Consider the following 18743-nt stretch of genomic DNA (forward strand, 5'->3'; position numbering starts at 1 on the left):
GGGACCCCCATCCTTGCCCCCATGGGGTTCCAAGGACCCGGCCCTGCCTGATTGGGGGTGTCTGGGTCCCTCACGCATGGCCAGAGCAGGACCCCCTCCCTCATCTGGCTGGGGGCACCCGAGTGTCCTGCACAGCTCAGAGGTGCCCGTGTGCCCATCCTTGCCCCATGGGGCCCCAGTCCCCATCCCTGCCTGGACGAGGGGGACATCTGTGGGGGTCGCGGCCCCTGCCCGTGCCTGGTGCCGACCCCCGATGGGCGGATCCCGGTCCCCATCGCTGCCCCACGGAGGTCCCGGTGCCCTTCCCTGCTCGGTGCCCATCCCCTCCCCGCCTCACGGGCCCCACCGGTGCCGGCGCCGGTGCCGCCGTGCGGCCTCCAGCCACGGGGCGCCGCCACCGCCGGGCCGGGACGGGCCGGGTCGGATCGGACGGGGCGGGACGGGGCGGGACCGGGCGGCGGCGGCGGCGGCGCAGGGGCAGGTGCGCGGGGCCGGGACCGGGACCGAACGGGCGGGTTGCTCCTTTCCCAGTCCGTGCAGGGGGTCCCGGACACCAGAACATGCCTCCCCCCGGGACGGGGTCCCCGCCGTCCCCTCTGCCCAAATCGCAGCCCGTGAAGTCCCAGCCTGGAGCCCGGGCCGGAGGGAGACTCCAGGCGCCCCTCGGGGATCGGGACACGGAGACCCGGGGTGCCCGAGCTCCACCGTCCTCCTGCCTCTCCACTGGGGCCGCAACAGGGCGCGGGGCTGCGGGGGCGTCCCGAGGCCGTGTCCCCGCTCTGCCATCGCCACCACCCCCGCGGGACCCCCCGCTTTGTGCCCCATTTTAGGATGGCGGCACCCGCGCCCTCGTGCTGCGACTGCTTCGTGGCGCTGCCGCCCGCCACCGCGGTGCCCGCCGTGGTCTTCGGCAAGAACGCCGACCGGCCGCGCGACGAGGTGCAGGAGGTCGTGTACGTCCCCGCCGCGCTCCACCGCCCCGGGGACAAAGTCCAGGTGAGACGGGCACGAGGATGCGGGGCTGTGCCCTGGGTGCACCGAGCGTGCCGGGTCTCAGCCCTGCCGCCTGCCCGCAGTGCACGTACATAGAGATCGAGCAGGTGGAGCGGACCCACGCCGTGGTGCTGAGCCGCCCGGCCTGGCTGTGGGGCGCCGAGATGGGCGCCAACGAGCACGGCGTCTGCGTGGGCAACGAAGGCGTGTGGACCCGCGAGCCCGTGGGCGAGCAGGAGGCGCTGCTGGGCATGGACCTGGTGAGGTGAGGGCGGCGGGGACGCGTCCCGCTGCGGGGACACCCCGAGCCGGCCGTGGCCCCGCGGCTGACCGGGTGCCGCGCGCGTGCCAGGCTGGCCCTGGAGCGGGGCCGCTCGGCACGCGAGGCCGTGCAGGTGATCGCCGCCTTGCTGGAGCGGCACGGCCAGGGCGGCTGCTGCAAGGAGGAGCCGGCGCCGTTCAGCTACCACAACACCTTCCTGCTGGCCGACCGCGCCGAGGCCTGGGTGCTGGAGACGGCCGGCCCGTACTGGGCAGCGCAGCGCATCGCGGGTGAGCGGGTTGCGCTCGGCACGGGCCGTGTGTTGAGCGTCCCAGGTCTCAGCCCGGCTGCTGCGCTGGCCCCTCCACGGCAGGGATTTTCCTGCAGCTCGATGCGCTCTGTCCTTTCCAGAGGGGAGCCGGAACATCTCCAACCAGCTCAGCATCGGCACGGACATCACGGCCGAGCACGCGGGGCTGCGGCAACGCGCCCGAAGCCAGGGCTGGTGGAGCGGGGATGGAGAGTTCAACTTTGCCGAGGTTTTCTCCCTGGAGCAGCAGCCTGTGCGCATGGAGGCCGCCAAGGCGCGATACCGCGCGGGCAAGGAGCTGCTGCGGCAGCACGCAGGTGGGCACGGGCTGTGCCGGGGCTTCCTGCGCCCGCCGCGTTCCGAGCGGGACGAGGCTGCGGCTGGGACCCGGCGGTGACGGTGCCTCTCCGCCTTGCTCGCCAGGCCACATCACGGCGGAGACCCTCATGGGCATCCTCCGGGACAAGGCGAGCGGGATCTGCGTGGACTCGGAGGGCTTCCGCACGGCGGGCAGCATGGTGTCCGTGCTGCCCCGGGACCCTGCCCTGCCCTGCGTCCACTTCTTCACGGCCACCCCCGACCCCTCCAGGTGAGGACGCTGGGGACACGGCGCCATCGGCGTGACAAGGGGCTGGGCATGGCACTGGACATCCATGGGGAGCAGGATCCATCCTCGCGCCGGGCCCTGATGGGCTCTGCCCTTCTCCGCAGGTCCGTGTTCAAACCCTTCGTCTTCGTGGACGGCCTCAAGCCCGCGCCCCAGGTGAGGTCTCCCAGCTTTGCCGATGATCCCGCCAAGAAGATCCCGCGGTTCCAGAGCAAAGTCGATCGGCGGCACGAGCTCTACCGCCGGCACGAGGCAGCGCTGCAGCTCATGGAGAGAGACCCGGTACCGGAGACCCCGCTCCCTTTCCCAACTGCCCTGGGGCTCCGGCCCTCGCGCTCTCCCTGTGGCGATTCAGGTGGTTGCGTGTCCTGAAAACGCCGGGTCTCAGCTCCTCTCCCGCACTGCTCCCGCCAGGAGCAGGGCCAGCGGCTGCAGGAGACGCTGCGGGGCCTGGAGCAGCAGGGCCTGGAGGCGGCGGCCGCGCTGCTGGCCGGGACCGTGGCCCCCGGCCCCGCGGAGCTCGCCGAGCTCTTCCTCGACTGCGTGGAGACAGAGATGAAGTTCTACAAGTAAACTGGGTCGGGAGGGCCATGCTGGGGCCCTTCGCGGCCTCTGGGGATCACTGCCATCCCTGTCCCCCCTCATTCCCTCTGTCTTTCCAGATAGGAGAGTCGCAAGGAGATGAGAAGAGGTTCCTCCTCTGCCCTGTCCTGGTTCCTTGCCTCCTGCTGCACGTTTGCTGTCACCGAACGGCACAGAGGGAAACGTCTCCCACGTGGCTCTCCAGCCGTATCACTTGTCCCATAGGAATCAGCACTTCCAGGGTGATTGTGACCCTTGGACAGAGATGCAGGGAGAAGGGGAGGAGGTGGCCTCCTCTCCCTGCCTGACAGGTCCTTTCCCAGCGCTGTCCCTTGCTGTCCCCCCGTTCCCAGCCCTGCGGAGCTGCTGCCTGCGCGCTCAGTGCAGAGGCCGGGTCCGCGGCAGACAGACAGACTGATGTAGAAATAAAGAGGCTTTAATTGCGCCCGCATGCGGAGCTGTGCTGGGGGCACGCGGGCACTGCCTGTTTCTTTGCTGCCCTGGGCTGGGCTGTGGCACGAGTGTCCCCTTGCAGGGGCCGTGGGAGGCCTTGCTGGCTGCCAGTGCCGGCTGACGGTGACTGCAGCGTCCCCGGCTTCGCCTGGGGACAGGCCCGGGGCTGCCCGGGGCTTGGGGCAGTGACAGAGGCTGCTCCTTCGTCTCCTGCGCTCGGGGCCAGGCAGGTGTCCGAGCCCAGTGGTGCAGGAGGCGGCAGCAGGCGCCGACGCTCCTGCAGCTCCTCCAGCAGCTCCAGGCGGCTCTCGTGTTCATCCAGGGCCTCCCTCTGCCTCCTCCGCGAGCGCCCGGCCAGTTCCCGGTGCAGATCCATGAAGAAATCTGCCAGAATGGAGATGGAGCTACCATGGGTGCCACAGGAGAGCCCGGCACGGCCACGCGAGGCCAAGTGTCAGCCATGCCCTGTGTCAGCCCGGGCACCTTTGCCTGCAGCGAAAGGGCCGCTCGGCTCATGGAGGGACTCGTCCTCCTCGTCCTCGCTGCTGGAGGAACCTCCTTCCTCCTCCTCCTCTTCCTCGAGTGGGGCAGGCTCCGGGCACCCAGGGACAGGCTGGGCGTCCAGCTGCAGGAGTCGGGGCAGGGCCCCCAGCACCAGCTCTCTGCAAGCACCAGAAAAACAGTGGATATTCCCGTCCCCTGGAATTGCCTCCGGTCTTGGAGCACCTGGGGGGTGGCACTGAGCACAGCCATCTCTGGGGGGGCACTGCTGCCTGCAACCCCCCTCCAAGAGCAGAGATCTGGGCTGGGATGTTTTGGGGTTAGTGGGGGCTCGTTGTGCTGGGTGTTTTTGTTGTATTTGGTGTGTTTGTGTCTGAGGCGGTGGCTGGGACCTTGCGGAGCGGCTCCGTGCCCGGGGCCTCGCGCTCCCCTCCGCTCGCAGACCCACCTGTACCCGTCCCGGCGGGTGCACTCGTTTCCTGTTAGGTCGAGGAGACGGAGGCTCCGGGGCAGCTCGTCTGCTCAGATCAAAGCGAAGGAAGGAGGGTGCTGAGAAGGGGCCTAAGCCCCAGCTGCTCCATTAAGCTGCAAGCGCAGCAGAGCCCTGCGCTCTGCTGCCTCCGGGAGCTCTTCACACATATTCCCGAGGCAACAGCCCTGCCCTGGGAAGGAGCCTCTCGTTTCACAGCTGGGGAAACCGAGGCAGGCAGGGAGGGAATGTGTGGTCCACAGTCTGACGGCGAGAACAGGGGATTTTCCCTGGCCCTTGCTGTTCCCTTCCTCCCCTCCTTCAAGCAGAAGGTTTGGTGCTGCACAGGCAACACTGCAGAAGAGGAGAGTGGGAGATGATCCCTCTGTCCCTTCCCACCCTGGCAGAAACCACCCGTGGGAGATGCTGAAAGGCTGAGGCAGCACAAAGCCGCCTGTCTCCCCTCTCCTGGCAAGGGCAGGATGTGGCTCCTGAGATGAACACACTGTGGTTGGGGCTGGAGCGGCTTTGCAGTGAGCAACCCCCTCTGCAGCGCTTCAGCTGCAGCCCCTGGGGCTGGTAAGAGGCACGTAAATGTTCTGCCACAGCAGGACACGAGGTGGAAGCAGATATCTGGAATGCGCGAGCAAACGCGCTTGCTCAAACCCAGCTGCAGAGCTGCTCGGTGGAGGCTCACGCAGCTCCCGGGCACGGGACGGCTCTGCTGGAGCATTCCAAAGCACTGGAAGCCCCAGCAGACCCCAGACATGGCCCAAGGCTCTGCCAGGGCCTCTGGTAGGGGGGGTACCCTCTCCTGGGCAGATCCTGGCCCTGTCTGGGGCTGTTCCTGCCTCCCTACCTGGGTCCAGTGTCTCTATCTGGTTCTGGGACAAATCCAGGAAGTGCAGGTGCTGCAGGGGCCGCAGGTTTTCCACCTTGCGGATGCGGTTTCCAGACAGAGAGAGGAACCTGCGGAGCACAGAGAGGGCAGAGGCCAAACTGGGTTGGGGAATGAGTGAGCGACGAAGCTGGGTGTGTGCAGGGCTGGGAATGGGTGGCAAAACCTGGGAAATCACTGGGAAAACGTGATGAAACTGGAACCTCCAGCTGCAGCAAAGGAAGGAGGGAGCCCTGCTCGCCTCCGGCCATGGACAGAGACAGGAGAGCCACGGGGAGCCTCTGCCGGGGCAGGGGCCGCACGTACCGCAGGCGGGGAAGGCAGCTCAGGTTCTCAATCTTCTCTATTCTGTTCTGAAAAAGGAGGCACAATTCTCTAGAGCCCGAAAAGACAGACTTGGAGGAGTCGCTCCAAGCCTGGGTCACTCCAAGCACACGTGAGTGACGCAAGACACCCACCACCACCAAGGGAGCCCTGCAGAGAGGGTGCAGGGAGCCCAGCAGAGCACAGGAAGACCCTAAACCTCCCTGTGGGGGTTAAAAAGCACTACACAACCCGCTCTGTTCTCAGAACTGCCGTCCCCAGGTTCGGCAGGGACAGGACCTGAAGGCAGCAGGGTCCGTAGCCAGCACAGGTGTGTAAGGAACTGCTGGCCCAGGGACTGAATGGGCTTTTCCTCACTCCCGTCTCCCTCTCTCCTGTATTCACCCAGTGCCAAGTACCCCCAAGCCTCAGAAATGGAACAGTGCAGCCAGCCCCTACGCAAAGCATCTGGCCATGGCGGGAGGCAAAATCACCAGGGCACAACCAGATTTTTTGCGCTCTTACCCCGGCAGCGTTCGGCAGCCCTGAGCCTGCCGCAGGATCCTACCTGCTGCAGGTAGAGGCTGTGAACCTCCTGCAGGCTCTGGAGCCTGCCGATGGCGCAGATGTTCTCCCGATCCAAGCGGACAGTGCAGAGGGCCATCAGCGCCGCGGATCTGGGTGGAGAGAGGTTCCTGGGAGCCCCGGTGCCGCTCGCGGTGCCGGAGCTGCCGTCCTGTCCCTGTCACAACCTCACCGGCTCTCCGGGCTCTGGGTCTCCGCTGACTGGGGCAGGTTCCTCCTGGCCACGAGGCTCTCGGTGAGGGTCACCCCCGGGGGCGGCTGCTCCGGGCCTGCGAGGAACCCGGAGTCCCAGTTCAGTCCCACGGAACCAGGGCCTGATCCCACAGAGCCCAACCCCAATGGTCACCCCCAGCCCCACGACTCCCCCGGGCCCCACAGCGACTTGCTCACCCCATGGCAGGGTCTCCTCCAGCCCAGCCATGGGGCTCACCGGGATCCCTGTGCCCCCTGCTTGGATCCTCGGGGCTGGCCGGGCTGCTGAGGGGATTGGGGCTGGGGACACCCAGGCTGGGGGCGATTGGGGTTGGGGGCCAGTGGAGAAGAGACTCCCGGGGCTAAGGGGCACTGAAGCCCCCAGACTGGAGGGGATCGGGGCTGGTTCTTGGGGGCTGCGAGCACCAGGACCCCCAAATTGGGGGGAGGGGTGCCTGGGTTGGGGGCACCGCGACCCCCAAATTGGGTGGGGGCTGGGTGCCCGGGTTGGGGGCACCGGGACCTCCAAACTGGGGGGATTGGGGCTGGGTGCCCGGGTTGGGGGCACCGGCACCCCCGGGCTGAGCACGGACGCTCCGCGCGCGGGACCAGGCCGCGGGCGTCCTCGTTGCTAGGAGACGCGGCAGCCCCGGAAGCGGCGGGCGCGTTGTGCGCCCGCCCTCCCTCCGCGCATGCGCGCCGCCGCGCGCGGGGGCCTCCCGCGTCCCCACAAGGCCCCGCGCGGCGAAGATGGCGGCGCTGGGCGGCGGGCGGTGGCGGCGGGGTGAGGGCCGCCCCCCCCCCCCCCCCCCCAAACCCCCCGGGGGCTCCGGTTCCGTGGGGGGGGGGGGGTAGGCCCGGGGGATCGAAGCGGGTGGCGGGGGTGGGAACCCAAACTTGGCTGCGCTCCCCGGTCCCGTCGCCGCCTCCCCTCGGCCCGCGCCGGTCCCCGCGGCGGCCCCGGGCGCCGCTCGTGACCCGGGGCCGCCCCGCAGGCTGGCAGCCCGCCCTGCAGCTCGTGCGCCGCTCCTCCAAGTCCGTCACCCGCCACTGGAAGGCCATGCACTTCCAGCGCCAGAAGCTCCTGGCCGTCACCGAGTACGTGCCGCCCCGGCCGCCCGTCCCGGCGCGGTGCCTGCCCCGCACCGAGGTGGCGCCCAAGGAGGTAACGGGGGGCCCTGGTGCGGGTTTGTGCCCCTGTCTCGGTGCTGTAGATCCTTGGCCCGGCCACCCGTGCGGGAGCCACTTCCAGCCCCTCTGTGCCGTGGGGTGGCCGCACTGGGAGGTGCCCGCGACACCTTCCGTGTGTCCCTGTCATGGGAGCAACGGATCCGGCTGCGGAGCTGCGGCTGGGGGCCCTTTGCCGCCCCGGCTCGCGCTGCCCTCGCCGCTCGCTCCCGCCAGGACAACGGCTACGAGCGGCTGCTGCGGCGGCAGGTAGCGGAGACCTTCCGGGACAGCAGGATGGTCGCGGTGTGCCAGTACAACCCCATGGCCGGCGAGGACATGGTGCTGGTGCAGCACTACCTGCGCAGGCACAACATCGAGGTCAAGTTCTTCCTCAACGAGGTGCGGGCAGCGCGGACGGGCGCGCGGGGCGGGCGTGCGGCTCTGCGCGGCGCCCGAACGGCCCCGCTCGTCCCCCCTGTTTAGGTCGTCAGGCCCGTGCTGTCCCAGTCCAAGTACAGGACCCTCCTCCCTCTCTTCGTGGGCCGCAACATCGTGCTGGTGAGCCCGGAGACCAAGGCCAAGGAGATGCTGCGGGTGCTGCGGAGCGTCCCGCAGATCAACCTGCTGGGTGAGAGCCCCTTGTCCCGCCGGGTCCTGCGGCCTCAGGGCATCTCGCGGGTTCCCGTCCGTTTCCCTGGTCCCATGGGACTGAAGTGCCTGGAGCTGTGACACGAATGAGCCTTTCTCAAGTGCCTGCAGGAGGCGAAAGCCCCCGGATCCGGGGTCTCCCGGGCAGCCGCAGCTGCTCAGGAGCTGCTCCCTTGCAGGCGCCTGCATCGATGACACCATCCTGAGCAGGAAGGGGGTGGAGGACTTCGCCAAGCTGCCCTCGCTGGAGGCCGCGCAGGGGCAGACGGTGGGTGCCCTGGCGCTGCTGCCCTCGCGGACCAGCGCCCTGCTGCAGCGCGGCCCCCTGCTCCTCGCGGCCCTGCTGCAGCGGCACCTCCAGCGGCTGCGGGACGGCGACGGGGCCGGGGCTGCACCCGGAAGCCCGGAGGCGCCGGCGCCTTCCCGGAGCGCCGGGAGCCCCTGACGACGGCCCCGAGCTGCCGGCGGCCCCCGAGGCTCCTCCTGCACCGGGAGGGAGCTGGGGATCTGGGCCTGCGTCGTGGGCACGAGTGGGACTGAGGACAACAGTGGGGCCCTGCGATGCGCCCACCCCCTCCTGGGGCCTGGGAGCACCTGCTGTGTCCTGGGTGCTGCGGGTGGAGGGCAGGAGCTGCACTTCCACCCGGCATTCCCGGGAATCGGCTGCAGCAGGTGGAGCGTGGGAGGAGAGGGGCTGCTGCTGGAGACACTGGCAGACCCAGCCTGGCCGCCGTGCCGGGCACTGCTGTCCCCATGGAGGGGGTGACACTGTGACGCTCCCTGGAGCAGGGGTGCTCCTGCGGGTGCTGCCTCTGCCATTAAATTAACTTTTGTGTTAAGAGAGTCCTGGAGGCTGCGCGTGCCCCAACGGGGGTGCAGGGGAGGGGGCTCCTGCTTCGTGTGGTGCCTCCAGGGGGGCTGGGGGGATCCTGGCTGGGGCAGGGGGTCCTGCCCAGGGGCTCCACCTCGGCCGGGAGGAGGGACAGAACTACAGGACGGATCCCAGCGCTTGGGCTGTGTCCGGCCCCTGGCCTCGGTGCCGGGAGAAATCCCAGAGGCTTCAGATAGCTCCGGGCACCGGCACTCCCAGGGCTCGCTGGGCGGGGGGGCTCCCGTTCTCGCTGGGGACACCGGGGACGCCAGCCCTGCGCGTGGCAGCAGGATCCGCAAGGGCAAAGGAGCTTGCCCAGAGCCAGGTCGGCTCCTCAGCCCTGCCGGCTGCAATTCCCAAACCTTTCCGGGAGCTCCTTTCCTTGGGGTCAGACGCCTGGAGGAGGGGACGGGCACAGAGGGGACACGGCAGAGCCCCGGGGCCACGGGGGGTGGTTCTGGTGCCCCGGCTCCGTTTCCCAGGCCCGCTGCTTTCAGCGACGTCGGTGTCGGGTCCCGCGCCCCGAGGGGACCTCAGACCCCAGCGGGGACCGTCCCCTGCCCTCCCCGCCCCGGGACAGCGGCTGCTGCTCCAGGGGCCCCGGGGCCACCTCCCGCCCCGGGCCGGTGGCCACGAGCCGCGGTGGCCGCCGGGCCCCCTCGCGGCGGCGGTGGCGGAGGCGGAGGGCCCGGTGCGCGGCCCGGAGCTGTCCCAGGTGCCGGCGGCGCCGCGGGCTCCGGTCCTCCACGGAGCAGGGGGCAGAGCCGAGCTCGGCCCGGCGCCTCCGCCTCCTTCCGTGTTCCGCTTCCTGCAGCCGCCGGGCGCGATGCGGCCGGCGCCGCCGCCCGCGCAGGTGAGAACCGGGCACCGGGCACGGGCGGTGGAGGGGGGGGTCCGTCGGCCCCGCGCCCCTTCCCAAGCGCCTCTGCCCCCCGCCCCGCCGGATCCATCCCCGCATGTCCCGGCGGGTTCGGGACGGATCCGTCCCCGCGTGTCCCGCGGGGCTGCGAGGTGCGAGACCCGCCCCGGTTCCGTGTGCGCGGCGGGGAGAGTCCGCTCCGGTTCCGGCCGGGCCCCCCCTCCTTGGGGAACGGAGCCTCCGGGCTGCGGTTATTCCCATCGCTGGGAAGGGATGCACGGAGTCGCCTTTTGGGGCAGTGGTTTGGCCTCCGTCCCGGCTCGGCTGCACTTGGGCTGGCGGCTGCACGAGAGGCCAAGCGGCTGCGCTGGCATCACCGCGCGCTGCCCGAGAGGGGCTCCGGAGCCGGGAAACGGCCTCCCCGGCCTCCGCTTCCCGCCTCGGTAAATGGGAGGAGCGCAGGGGCCGTAAGGAAATGCCCTGCCCCGAAGGCGGCCGCATCCTGCCCTGACGGAGCAGCGAGGCGCTGAGCTCGCGCATCCCGTTGAAGCAGAGCCCTCCTTGCCAGGCGGGGGAAAGGGGTAAAGAGCAGCTGCTCTTCACCTGCGGGGTACCCGGAGCAGCGGGAGCGCGGCCGTGCCGGGTATCTGGGATAACCGGAGCAGTGGGAGTGTGGCTGTGCTGGGTATTTGGGATACCTGGAGCAGTGGGAGCATGGCCGTTCCGGGCACCGGGATAACCGGAGCAGCGGGAGTGTAGTCGTGCTGGATACCGGGATAACTGGAGCAGCGGGAGTGTGGCTGTGCTGGGTATCCGGGATACCTGAAGCAGCTGGAGCACGGCCATGCCGGGTACCGGGATAACCGGAGCAGCGGGAGTATGGCTGTGCCGGGTATCTGGGATACCCGGAGCAGCGGGAGTATGGCTGTGCCGGGTATCTGGGATACCCGGAGCAGCGGGAGTATGGCTGTGCCGGGTATCTGGGATACCCGGAGCAGCGGGAGCACGGCTGTGCTGGGTATTTGGGATACCTGGAGCAGCCGGAGCATGGCCAGGCCGGGTACCGGGGTAACCAGAGCAGCGGGAGTGTAGTCGTGCCGGGTATCCGGGATACAGGGAGCAGTGGGAGCGTGGCCATGCTGGGCACCTGGTGGGGGGCTGAGAGTGCTGGGCGGAGGGATTCCCACATCCATGGGTTGTGTCGTGGCCGGAGGAGCCCACGCAGGAGACTGGAGTGTTGCCCAACCTGCGTTTTGGGGCAGGACGTGGTGATTTCAGCCCAGGCCGGCTGGGTTGTGCTGAGGGGCGCAGCCTCCACTGTGCCCGGGGTGAGTCCTGCCCCGCGCAGGACCGAGGGGACCCTTTACGGCACCAGGAGCCCCCTTTGCTCCCCATCGGGGTGTCGGGATGGCCGGGGGCTGAGCCAGGCGTCCCTGCCCTGGCCGCGCGTCATCGCCCGGGTGGTGGGGCTGGGATGGGGCCGTGCCCCATCTGCGGGGCGGCCCGCGCGGAGCCGCGCTGCAGCAGGGGCTGGACTCTGAACCTGCATCGTTGCCGGCAGCCGAGGGCTAGGGAGCAAAGGCGAGATAAATCCGGGTGGGTCCCAGTCTCCGCCTTGCCCAGAAGCTTCTGGCTGCGGCTGTCCTGGCCACGTGCCGGTGTCCGTGCTGCCGGGGCGGAGGCAGATCCGGACAGAGCAAACTGAGGCACGTGGCTAGGGAGGCACCGCTCGGATTGGCACGCAGATCCTCATCCGAGCAGGAAAAAAGAGCTTGTGCAAATAGGCGAGCTCACCGGCGGGGACAGCAGCCCCTCATGTCCCCCGCCTTGCAGGGTGTCCCACCGCCCGGGCCGTGACGGCCCCGCTCCAACGCGCTGGGTGAGCGCCCGCGTCCTGGCCCTGCAGCTCCGCCATCCCCTCCGCTCCGTCGGCCATGGGAAGCCACGAGAAAGACCCGGCTTCTCCGAGAAGGGCCCCGTCGCGCTCCAACAGCACCGTGTCTTCCAAGCACGGCAGCGTGCAGCAGGTCGGGGGGCTCTGGGCTGGGGGGCACGGCAGCATCCCGGTGCTCCAGGAGGGTCTGTGGGCATTGCCCGCAGTGTCCCCTGCATCCAGGCTGCCCCAGGGGGCTTCACACCACCTTAATAAGGGTGGGGGGCTCCTCTGGTAGCCCTGTGCCCCCAGGGCCACCCCTGCTGACCCCCTTCCAGCAGGGCTCTGAGAGCTGGGAGCTGGTGGAGGATCCGCGTGCCCGGGGCAGCCCAGGCCAGGAGCCCGAGCGGCACGAGGGGTATCTGCTCAAGAAGAGGAAATGGCCTCTGAAGGGTTGGCACAAGGTAATGGGGCTGGGGGCATCCGGGGACGGGCACGGGACAACCAGCCAGTGCTCCCGGCACAAGTTGTCCATGGGCACCGTGCCCTGGGCGACTTGGAGATGCAGGATCCGGGTCTCTTCAATGATCTGCTCCCTCTGCCCTCAGAGGTACTTCGTGCTGGAAAAGGGCATCCTGAAGTACGCCACGACGCGCCAGGACGTGAGTGTGGCACCGGGGCCCCCGCCCGGCCTCCCCATGGCGTGGGGAGACCCCGTCCCCTCCGCGAGGACGCTCTTCCCGTCCCCCTGCCCTGTCACACGGGCTCTCCGGGCGCCCCCAGGTCCTCAAGGGCAAACTGCATGGCTCCATCGACGTCCGTCAGGCCGTCATGTCCGTCAACAAGAAGGCGCAGCGGGTAGACCTGGACACCGAGGAGAACATCTACCACCTCAAGGTACCACTCAGGGCCACCGGGCTGGGCCCGGGCTGGGGCCAGCGTGGGGCTGGGGACACGGGGCCCTTCCTGCCCACGTTTGCCCCCTGTGCCGCAGATCAAGTCCCCGGAGCTCTTCGGCAGCTGGGTGAGCAGCCTGTGCTCCCACCACCAGGGCGAGAGGCCCGAGCCCCTGGCTGGCCCGGGTCCCATGGGGCGACCCACCGCTGTGACACAGGTCAGTGTCCCGTCTCTACCACGGGTGGGATGCAGCGCCCAGGAGCGGTGTTTCGGCCGGCAGCCCCCGCAGCGCCCCTTCCTCTTCCTCTCCAGGGCTCCTGGACCCGGATCCTGCCCTCCGGCAGCGCCCCGGCCCTCCCCGCCCTCGCCAGCTCCCGGGACAAGGTGGCCGCGTGGCTGAAGGACAGCGGGGGGCTGGAGCGCTGCTCGGCCGGTGAGCGGGGCGGGCTGGGACGCGGGGCGCCGAGATGGCCCCTCCGCCGCATCCTGACGCTGTCCCCCCCGCCAGAGCTGGGCGAGTGCCAGGCGAAGCTGCAGGAGCTCAACAACATGTTGCAGAGCCTCGAGTCCCTGCACCGCATCCCCTCGGCCCCCCTCATCTCCAGCAGCCAGGTGGGCATCACCGGCACGGGCACGTGGGGGCCCTGGCATGGGGGTCCCGGCTCTGAGCCCCGCTTCCTTGCAGCCCACGGAGAGGCCCAAGAAGGGCAGGCGAAGCACCAAGATCTGGTGCACCCAGAGCTTCGCCAAGGATGACACCATCGGCAGGGTGAGGCGGGCGCCGGGCAGTGCCCCCCGCGCCGTGACCCCCAGGGGAAGGGGACCTGTGGCATGAGCCACCCCCCTGGACCGGGGGGCAGCTCGGGGGCCACACTCACCCCTGCCCGGTCCCCCCCAAGGTGGGCCGCCTGCACGGCTCCGTGCCCAACCTCTCGCGCTACCTGGAGCCGTGTCCCAGCCTCCCGGCCCAGTACGGGCAGCTGCAGCGCAGCTTCTGGAGCCTGGCACAGAAAGGTGGGCGGCGCGGGCCGGACCGAACCGGGACCCTCTGTTGTGTCCACGGCCCCGTGCCAGCCCCACCGCCCGTCTCTGCCCGCAGTGCACGGCTCGCTGAGCGGCGTCGTGGCCGCGCTCACGGCCGAGAGGGCCCGGCTGGAGGAGCTGCGGCGGGCGCTGGACGTGCAGCGCGCTGCGCCGTGCCCACGCAGCGGCAGGAGCGCCGGGGTGAGGCGCTGCGGGGGCCGGGGGCTGCTGCGCGTGGCCAGTGGGTGAAGCGAGTTGGCACGGTCTCAGCCCGCTGCCAAGGGCCAGGGAGGGCGGGTGGCGCTGAGGGTTTTCCTGGGACGTGCTGGGGGGCGGAGGGGATCTTCCATCCCTGCAGCCGATTAATCCCAGCCTCTCCCTGTCTCTGCAGGGCACGGAGCCCCGGGACAGCCTGCGCCGCTTTCACTCGCTCTCCGTCTCCTCCGACACCACGCTGGACTCCTTCGCCTCGCTGCACCCCGACGAGGTCAGGAGGGGCCGGGACAGGGGGAGGGGGCGCCGCCGCCCCCCAGGCTAACGCGGGTCCCCATCCCCGCAGCCCGACGCGCTGCCGGACAAGGGCCGCGAGCAGCAGCTCTCGAACCGCAGCATCGTCTCGCTGGCCGACTCGCACACCGAGTTCTTCGACGCCTGCGAGGTCTTCCTCTCCGCCAGCTCCTCCGAGAACGAGGTGGGGCGGGGCTAGAGCCAGGGGGCGGGGCTAGAGCCAGGGGGCGGGGCTAGAGGCAGGGGGCGGGGCTAATCACAGGGGAGGGCCTTCGTGGAGCCCCCCTGCCTCCCTGGGTGCTGCTGTTTCTATGGGTTCATCTCTGTTTTCTTTCTCTTTTCCCCTCCTCCCTCCTTTGTTGTTAGCTGGCCCAGGAGCCACCATGCCCCCCTGGTCCCTATATCCCCCCCTGACCTCCTGACTCCTCCTTGCAGGGGACTCGGGTGCTCCCTTGTCTCCGAGCCCAGCAGATGGGGGTCAAGGTGCTGCCAATGCGCCCCCCCTTGCCGTCCCTGCTCCCTCCGTCCTCCTCGAGCTCTCATATGCAGTCCCGGACGCCTGGGTCCCTGCCCCCCTTGCCCTATAGCAGACCCTCCTGCAGGCCCCCATTGGGGCTACCCCTGCCTTTCCCCCCCGCCTCGCCCTCCAGTTCCCCTGCTGTCCCGCCATGGCCAACAGGGCCCTCTGTGCCGCCGTCCCCCAGGCCTCGGATGACGAGTCGTGCGTCAGCGAGGCCACCAACAGCATCTCCGAGGACACGGCCGAGGCCGTGGCGGCCACCTGCTTCCAGAGAGGTACCGGCTGCAGGCGCCGGGCTGTAGACGGGGGGCACCGGGAGGAGACGGGGAGCAACACGTGGCGGTTGGGGCATCCCAGACCCGGGCGTCCTGACCCACTGTGTCCGGCAGGAGCAGGAGAGCCGGAGCCGGTGCCCTTGCAGCTGCCGGGGCCGGGGGCTCCGCGCCGGAGCTGCCTGCCGGCGCCGCCAGCGCACGCGGGGGACGTGAGCCTGTGGAACATCCTGCGCAACAACATCGGCAAGGACCTGTCCAAGGTGTCCATGCCGGTGCAGCTCAACGAGCCGCTCAACACGCTGCAGCGTCTCTGCGAGGAGCTCGAGTACAGCGCGCTGCTGGACTGCGCCAGCCGCTGCGCCGACCCCTGCCAGCGCCTGGTGCGGCCCCGGGAGGGGAGGGGCCTGAGGGTGCCACGCCCACACAGGAGGGGCTGCCATGACCCCACCCACATGTGGGAGGGGCATGTGTGACCACACCCATGTATGGGAGGTGCCTATATGACCCCACCCACGTGTGGGAGGGGCCTGAGGGTGCCACACCCACACAGGGGAGGGGCCGCCATGACCACACCCACCTGTGGGAGTGGCCTGTGTGACCTCACCGACATGTGGGAGGGACATGTGTGACCACACCTGTGTGTGGGAGGTGCCTATGTGACCCCACCCACATGTGGGAGGTGCCTGAGGATGCCACGCCCACACAGGGGAGGGGCTGCCATGACCACACCTACAAATGAGAGGGGCCTGAGGGTGCCCCACCCACACAGGGGAGGGGCTGTCATGACCACACCCACCTGTGGGAGGTGCCTGTGTGACCACCCATGTGGGGGAGGGGCATGTGTGACCACACTGGCACATGGGAGGGGCTTTGTGACCACACCCACACATGGGAGGGGCCTGGGGGGTACCACACCCGCACAGGGGAGGGGCCTCCATGACCACACCCACTTGTGGGAGGGGCATGTGTGACCAAACCCACACATGGGGGAGCTTTGTGACCACTCCCACACGTGGGAGGGGCCTGGAGTGCCACCCCCCTGCCATGGAAAGGACCAAGGAGCAGCCTTGATGGAGCTCATGGCTACTCTGGAACCAAGGAGCATCCTTGGTCATGGGATGCTCTGTACCAGGGGTGGGGCCAAGTGCAGCCACACACCCCCCATGGGAGGGGTCACAATGAGTCACACCCCTTAGTGGGAGTGGCGATGAGTGGCCCTGTCCTGGTGTGGGTGACAGGGGTGTCCCCACATCCAGGTGTACGTGGCGGCCTTCGCCGTGTCCGCCTACGCCTCCACCTACTACCGGGCGGGCTGCAAGCCCTTCAACCCGGTGCTGGGCGAGACCTACGAGTGCGTGCGGCCCGACCGCGGCTTCCGCTTCATCAGCGAGCAGGTACGGGGACGGCACCGGGGCAGCCGTGCAAGCCCAGGGGGCCGTGGCGGCCCTGGAGACCTCGGCATGCCCTGTCCCTCGCAGGTTTGTCACCACCCGCCCGTTTCTGCCTGCCACGCCGAGTCTGACAACTTCATCTTCTGGCAAGGTGAGGGACGCGGGATGGGGACATGGCAGGGGGACACTGAGGGGGACATAGAGGGTGGTGGGAGGGACATGTAGGGGAATGACACAACTCTCCCTTTCCTCCTGCTAGACATGAAGTGGAAGAACAAATTTTGGGGCAAATCCCTGGAGATTGTGCCCATGGGCACGGTGAACGTGCGGCTGCCCAGGTGGGTCCGCGTCCCCACATCCCCCGTCCCCGCTGCGGCCGCGTCGCCCTCCCCTTGCCCACGTTGCCCCGGCCGGTGCCCAGGTCCGGCGACCACTTTGAGTGGAACAAGGTGACCACGTGCATCCACAACGTGCTGAGCGGCCCGCGCTGGATCGAGCACTACGGCGAGGTGCTCATCCGCAACACGCGCGACGCCGCGCTCCACTGCAAGCTCACCTTCTGCAAGGTAGGCGGGGCCCGACAGGCCACGCCCACGTCAGGCCACGCCCCCACAGGCTCCGCCTCAGATGGCATCACGCCCCCTTTCAGCCATAAACTCCGCCCTCTTGCCAAGCCACACCCCCTGCATGACACTGGCTGCGCCTCATGCTGATCACACCTCCTTCCTCCCTAAGCTCCTCCTACTGTCTTAGCCCCGCCCCAGCATCCCTCTATTGGTTCCGCAGACCCAATCGCCCCGCCCACTAGCATTGGTCACGCCCCCTCCACCTGGCCACGCCCTCTTTACCCACCTAGAGCTCTGCCTGTCCTTCAGAGGCTCCGCCCCTTCCCAGTGCCTCCACCCATGCCACGCCCCATCCTATGCCCCACCCTCCCCATGGGTCCCGCCCCTCATCCCCAAACCCCCTCCTCATCCAAAGCCCCACCCCCTCCCAATCCCTGCCTCCTCCTATGCACACCTCCCCGTAGGCCCCGCCCCTCCTCCCCGTAGGCCCCGCCCCCCTCCCCGCAGGCCCCGCCCCCCTCCCCGCAGGCCCCGCCCCTCCTGCAAGCCCCGCCCCCGCAGGCGCGGTACTGGGGCTCCAGCGTGAACGAGGTGCAGGGCGCCGTGCTGAGCCGCAGCGGGAAGGTGCTGGAGCGCCTGGGCGGCAAGTGGCACGAGGGGCTCTTCCGCGGCCCGGCGCCGGGCGGCCAGTGCGTCTGGAGAGCCAGTAAGGACCGGAGGGGACCGGGGGAGCTCCGGGCACGGCCACGGTGCTCAGCGGTGCCCCCGTCCTCGTCCTCCGCAGACCCCATGCCCCGCGACCACGAGCAGAACTACGGCTTCACTCAGTTCGCCCTGGAGCTCAACGAGCTGACACCCGAGCTCAAGCGGGTCCTGCCCTCCACCGACACCCGCCTGCGCCCGGACCAGCGGTGAGCGGCGCCTGTCACTGTCCCCCATGGCCGGGGCACTGCTGGCTGCCGCAGGGCCCCGGGCGGGTACGGGGCTGAGGCTGCTCAGCTCATCACAGGAGTGATGCCCACGCGCAGGTACCTGGAGGAGGGCAACGTGCCGGCGGCCGAGACGCAGAAGCGGCAGATCGAGCAGCTGCAGCGGGACCGGCGCCGGGTCATGGAGGAGAACAACATCACGCACCAGGCGCGCTTCTTCAGGTGGGCACGGGGAGGGGACAAAGCCCCCCCGTACCGCGGCAGGGGGTCCAGGGCCGCCTCCGGGTCCCCCCTGTTCCTGACCCTGTCCCCTCCTGGCGCAGGCGGCTCACGGATGCCAGCGGCAAAGAGTCGTGGGTCACCAACAACACGTACTGGAAGCTGCGCCTGGACCCCGGCTTTGCCCACCTGGACAGCGCCGTGCTCTGGTAGCTGGGGGGAGGCAGCTGAGGCCGCCCAGCTCGTTGCAGGGGTGGTGCCGCTGCCGCCGCGGTCGGTGTCTTCCCCCCAGGACACGCTGCCTGCAGGCCGGGCAGCCCCGCCATGTCCCAGCCCCGCGAGCACGGGGCCCACGTGGGCGTGGGGGGGACATTGGGGGCCACTTTGCCTGTATTTAAGTAAAACTGTGATTTAAAAGTGGGGGGGATTTTGGAGGGGGGGTGAAACACAGATAACGCAGCCCCCCGCACTCCAGCCTGGAGCAGAGCCTTGGTTGGGCTGGGGACCTTGGGGACAGGGGGCGGCAGTGCCCCCCTGCCCCTGGGACAGCCCCCGGACGCCTGGGCCCCCTGGGTGGGGGGCTGCTCTGTGTTGGGGTGGCACCGGGGTGCCCGCGGGCGGGCAGAGCCCTCCCTCCCTGATCCCCTCGGGCCGCGTGCAGGGGCCCTCACTCTAATAAAGGCTGCAAAGAGCTCCCTGTGCCGAGAGCTTCCTTCTGGCCATGACCCGGACGCCTGGGCCCCTGCTGCCATGCAAGGGGATGGCGGTGGGGCCTGCAATTGTGGCTGCTCATGGTCCCTTTGCACAGGTCACCCCCCCGCCCTGTGCCTCAGTTTCCCT

The 18743-nt window shown here is 69.5% G+C and overlaps 4 protein-coding genes across 5 annotated transcripts; 3 read left to right on the forward strand and 1 right to left on the reverse strand.

The window, feature by feature from the left end:
- The first annotated feature begins 831 nt into the window (after positions 1 to 831).
- Positions 832 to 2745, forward strand: SCRN2 (secernin 2). Its single transcript, XM_088536269.1, has 7 exons — positions 832 to 996; positions 1077 to 1258; positions 1346 to 1545; positions 1667 to 1882; positions 1989 to 2154; positions 2277 to 2454; positions 2587 to 2745. Exons 1-7 carry the CDS (start codon positions 832 to 834, stop codon positions 2743 to 2745), a joined length of 1266 nt encoding a protein of 421 aa, XP_088392395.1.
- Positions 2746 to 3190: 445 nt separating this feature from the next.
- LRRC46 (leucine rich repeat containing 46) lies at positions 3191 to 6384 on the reverse strand. Its single transcript, XM_088536294.1, has 8 exons — positions 6354 to 6384; positions 6136 to 6232; positions 5947 to 6055; positions 5382 to 5428; positions 5037 to 5146; positions 4157 to 4226; positions 3691 to 3869; positions 3191 to 3591 (listed from the first exon to the last, which is right to left on the reverse strand). Exons 1-8 carry the CDS (start codon positions 6382 to 6384, stop codon positions 3191 to 3193), a joined length of 1044 nt encoding a protein of 347 aa, XP_088392420.1.
- A 765-nt stretch (positions 6385 to 7149) lies between these two features.
- Positions 7150 to 8418, forward strand: MRPL10 (mitochondrial ribosomal protein L10). The gene is made up of 4 exons (XM_088536295.1): positions 7150 to 7320; positions 7560 to 7724; positions 7809 to 7953; positions 8153 to 8418. The coding sequence occupies exons 1-4, from the start codon at positions 7216 to 7218 to the stop codon at positions 8416 to 8418; spliced, it is 681 nt and encodes a 226-aa protein (XP_088392421.1). The 5' UTR covers positions 7150 to 7215.
- Positions 8419 to 11609: 3191 nt separating this feature from the next.
- OSBPL7 (oxysterol binding protein like 7) lies at positions 11610 to 18127 on the forward strand. Of its 2 annotated transcripts, XM_088536272.1 has the most exons (22): positions 11610 to 11730; positions 11918 to 12040; positions 12185 to 12238; positions 12360 to 12473; positions 12571 to 12658; positions 12763 to 12906; positions 12982 to 13085; positions 13159 to 13242; positions 13373 to 13487; positions 13573 to 13697; positions 13855 to 13983; positions 14056 to 14187; positions 14708 to 14773; positions 14846 to 15178; positions 16055 to 16192; positions 16277 to 16340; positions 16449 to 16527; positions 16611 to 16755; positions 17317 to 17461; positions 17540 to 17666; positions 17784 to 17906; positions 18008 to 18127. In XM_088536272.1, exons 1-22 carry the CDS (start codon positions 11638 to 11640, stop codon positions 18114 to 18116), a joined length of 2634 nt encoding a protein of 877 aa, XP_088392398.1. In that variant the 5' UTR covers positions 11610 to 11637; the 3' UTR covers positions 18117 to 18127. The 2 variants fall into 2 exon arrangements, with proteins under 2 accessions (XP_088392398.1, XP_088392397.1); XM_088536271.1 differs by having other exon boundaries at positions 12571 to 12690; positions 12786 to 12906; positions 14708 to 14798; positions 14913 to 15178; positions 16055 to 16340.
- The last annotated feature ends 616 nt before the right edge of the window (positions 18128 to 18743 follow it).

The sequence above is a fragment of the Tinamus guttatus genome, unplaced genomic scaffold (genome assembly GCF_059628265.1).
Source record: "Tinamus guttatus ecotype Peru unplaced genomic scaffold, ASM5962826v1 Tinamus_guttatus_pri_ptg000655l, whole genome shotgun sequence".
In the NCBI taxonomy this organism is placed as follows: domain Eukaryota; kingdom Metazoa; phylum Chordata; class Aves; order Tinamiformes; family Tinamidae; genus Tinamus; species Tinamus guttatus.

Excerpts from the sequence above, each read along its gene's own strand:
- SCRN2 (XM_088536269.1), top strand. The coding sequence starts at position 832 with ATGGCGGCACCCGCGCCCTCGTGCTGCGACTGCTTCGTGGCGCTGCCG. Across the intron at positions 1,259-1,345 it reads CTGGGCATGGACCTGGTGAG|GCTGGCCCTGGAGCGGGGCC; the intron begins GTGAGGGCGGCG and ends CGCGCGTGCCAG. Across the intron at positions 1,546-1,666 it reads GGCAGCGCAGCGCATCGCGG|AGGGGAGCCGGAACATCTCC; the intron begins GTGAGCGGGTTG and ends TGTCCTTTCCAG.
- LRRC46 (XM_088536294.1), bottom strand. The coding sequence starts at position 6,384 with ATGGCTGGGCTGGAGGAGACCCTGCCATGGG. Across the intron at positions 4,227-5,036 it reads GATAGAGACACTGGACCCAG|ACGAGCTGCCCCGGAGCCTC; the intron begins GTAGGGAGGCAG and ends TGATCTGAGCAG. Across the intron at positions 3,592-3,690 it reads CCCTTTCGCTGCAGGCAAAG|ATTTCTTCATGGATCTGCAC; the intron begins GTGCCCGGGCTG and ends CCATTCTGGCAG.
- MRPL10 (XM_088536295.1), top strand. The coding sequence starts at position 7,216 with ATGCACTTCCAGCGCCAGAAGCTCCTGGCCGTCACCGAGTACGTGCCG. Across the intron at positions 7,321-7,559 it reads CCGAGGTGGCGCCCAAGGAG|GACAACGGCTACGAGCGGCT; the intron begins GTAACGGGGGGC and ends CGCTCCCGCCAG. Across the intron at positions 7,954-8,152 it reads CCCGCAGATCAACCTGCTGG|GCGCCTGCATCGATGACACC; the intron begins GTGAGAGCCCCT and ends GCTCCCTTGCAG.
- OSBPL7 (XM_088536271.1), top strand. The coding sequence starts at position 11,638 with ATGGGAAGCCACGAGAAAGACCCGGCTTCTCCGAGAAGGGCCCCGTCG. Across the intron at positions 12,239-12,359 it reads ACGCCACGACGCGCCAGGAC|GTCCTCAAGGGCAAACTGCA; the intron begins GTGAGTGTGGCA and ends GGGCGCCCCCAG. Across the intron at positions 13,086-13,158 it reads CCCTCATCTCCAGCAGCCAG|CCCACGGAGAGGCCCAAGAA; the intron begins GTGGGCATCACC and ends GCTTCCTTGCAG.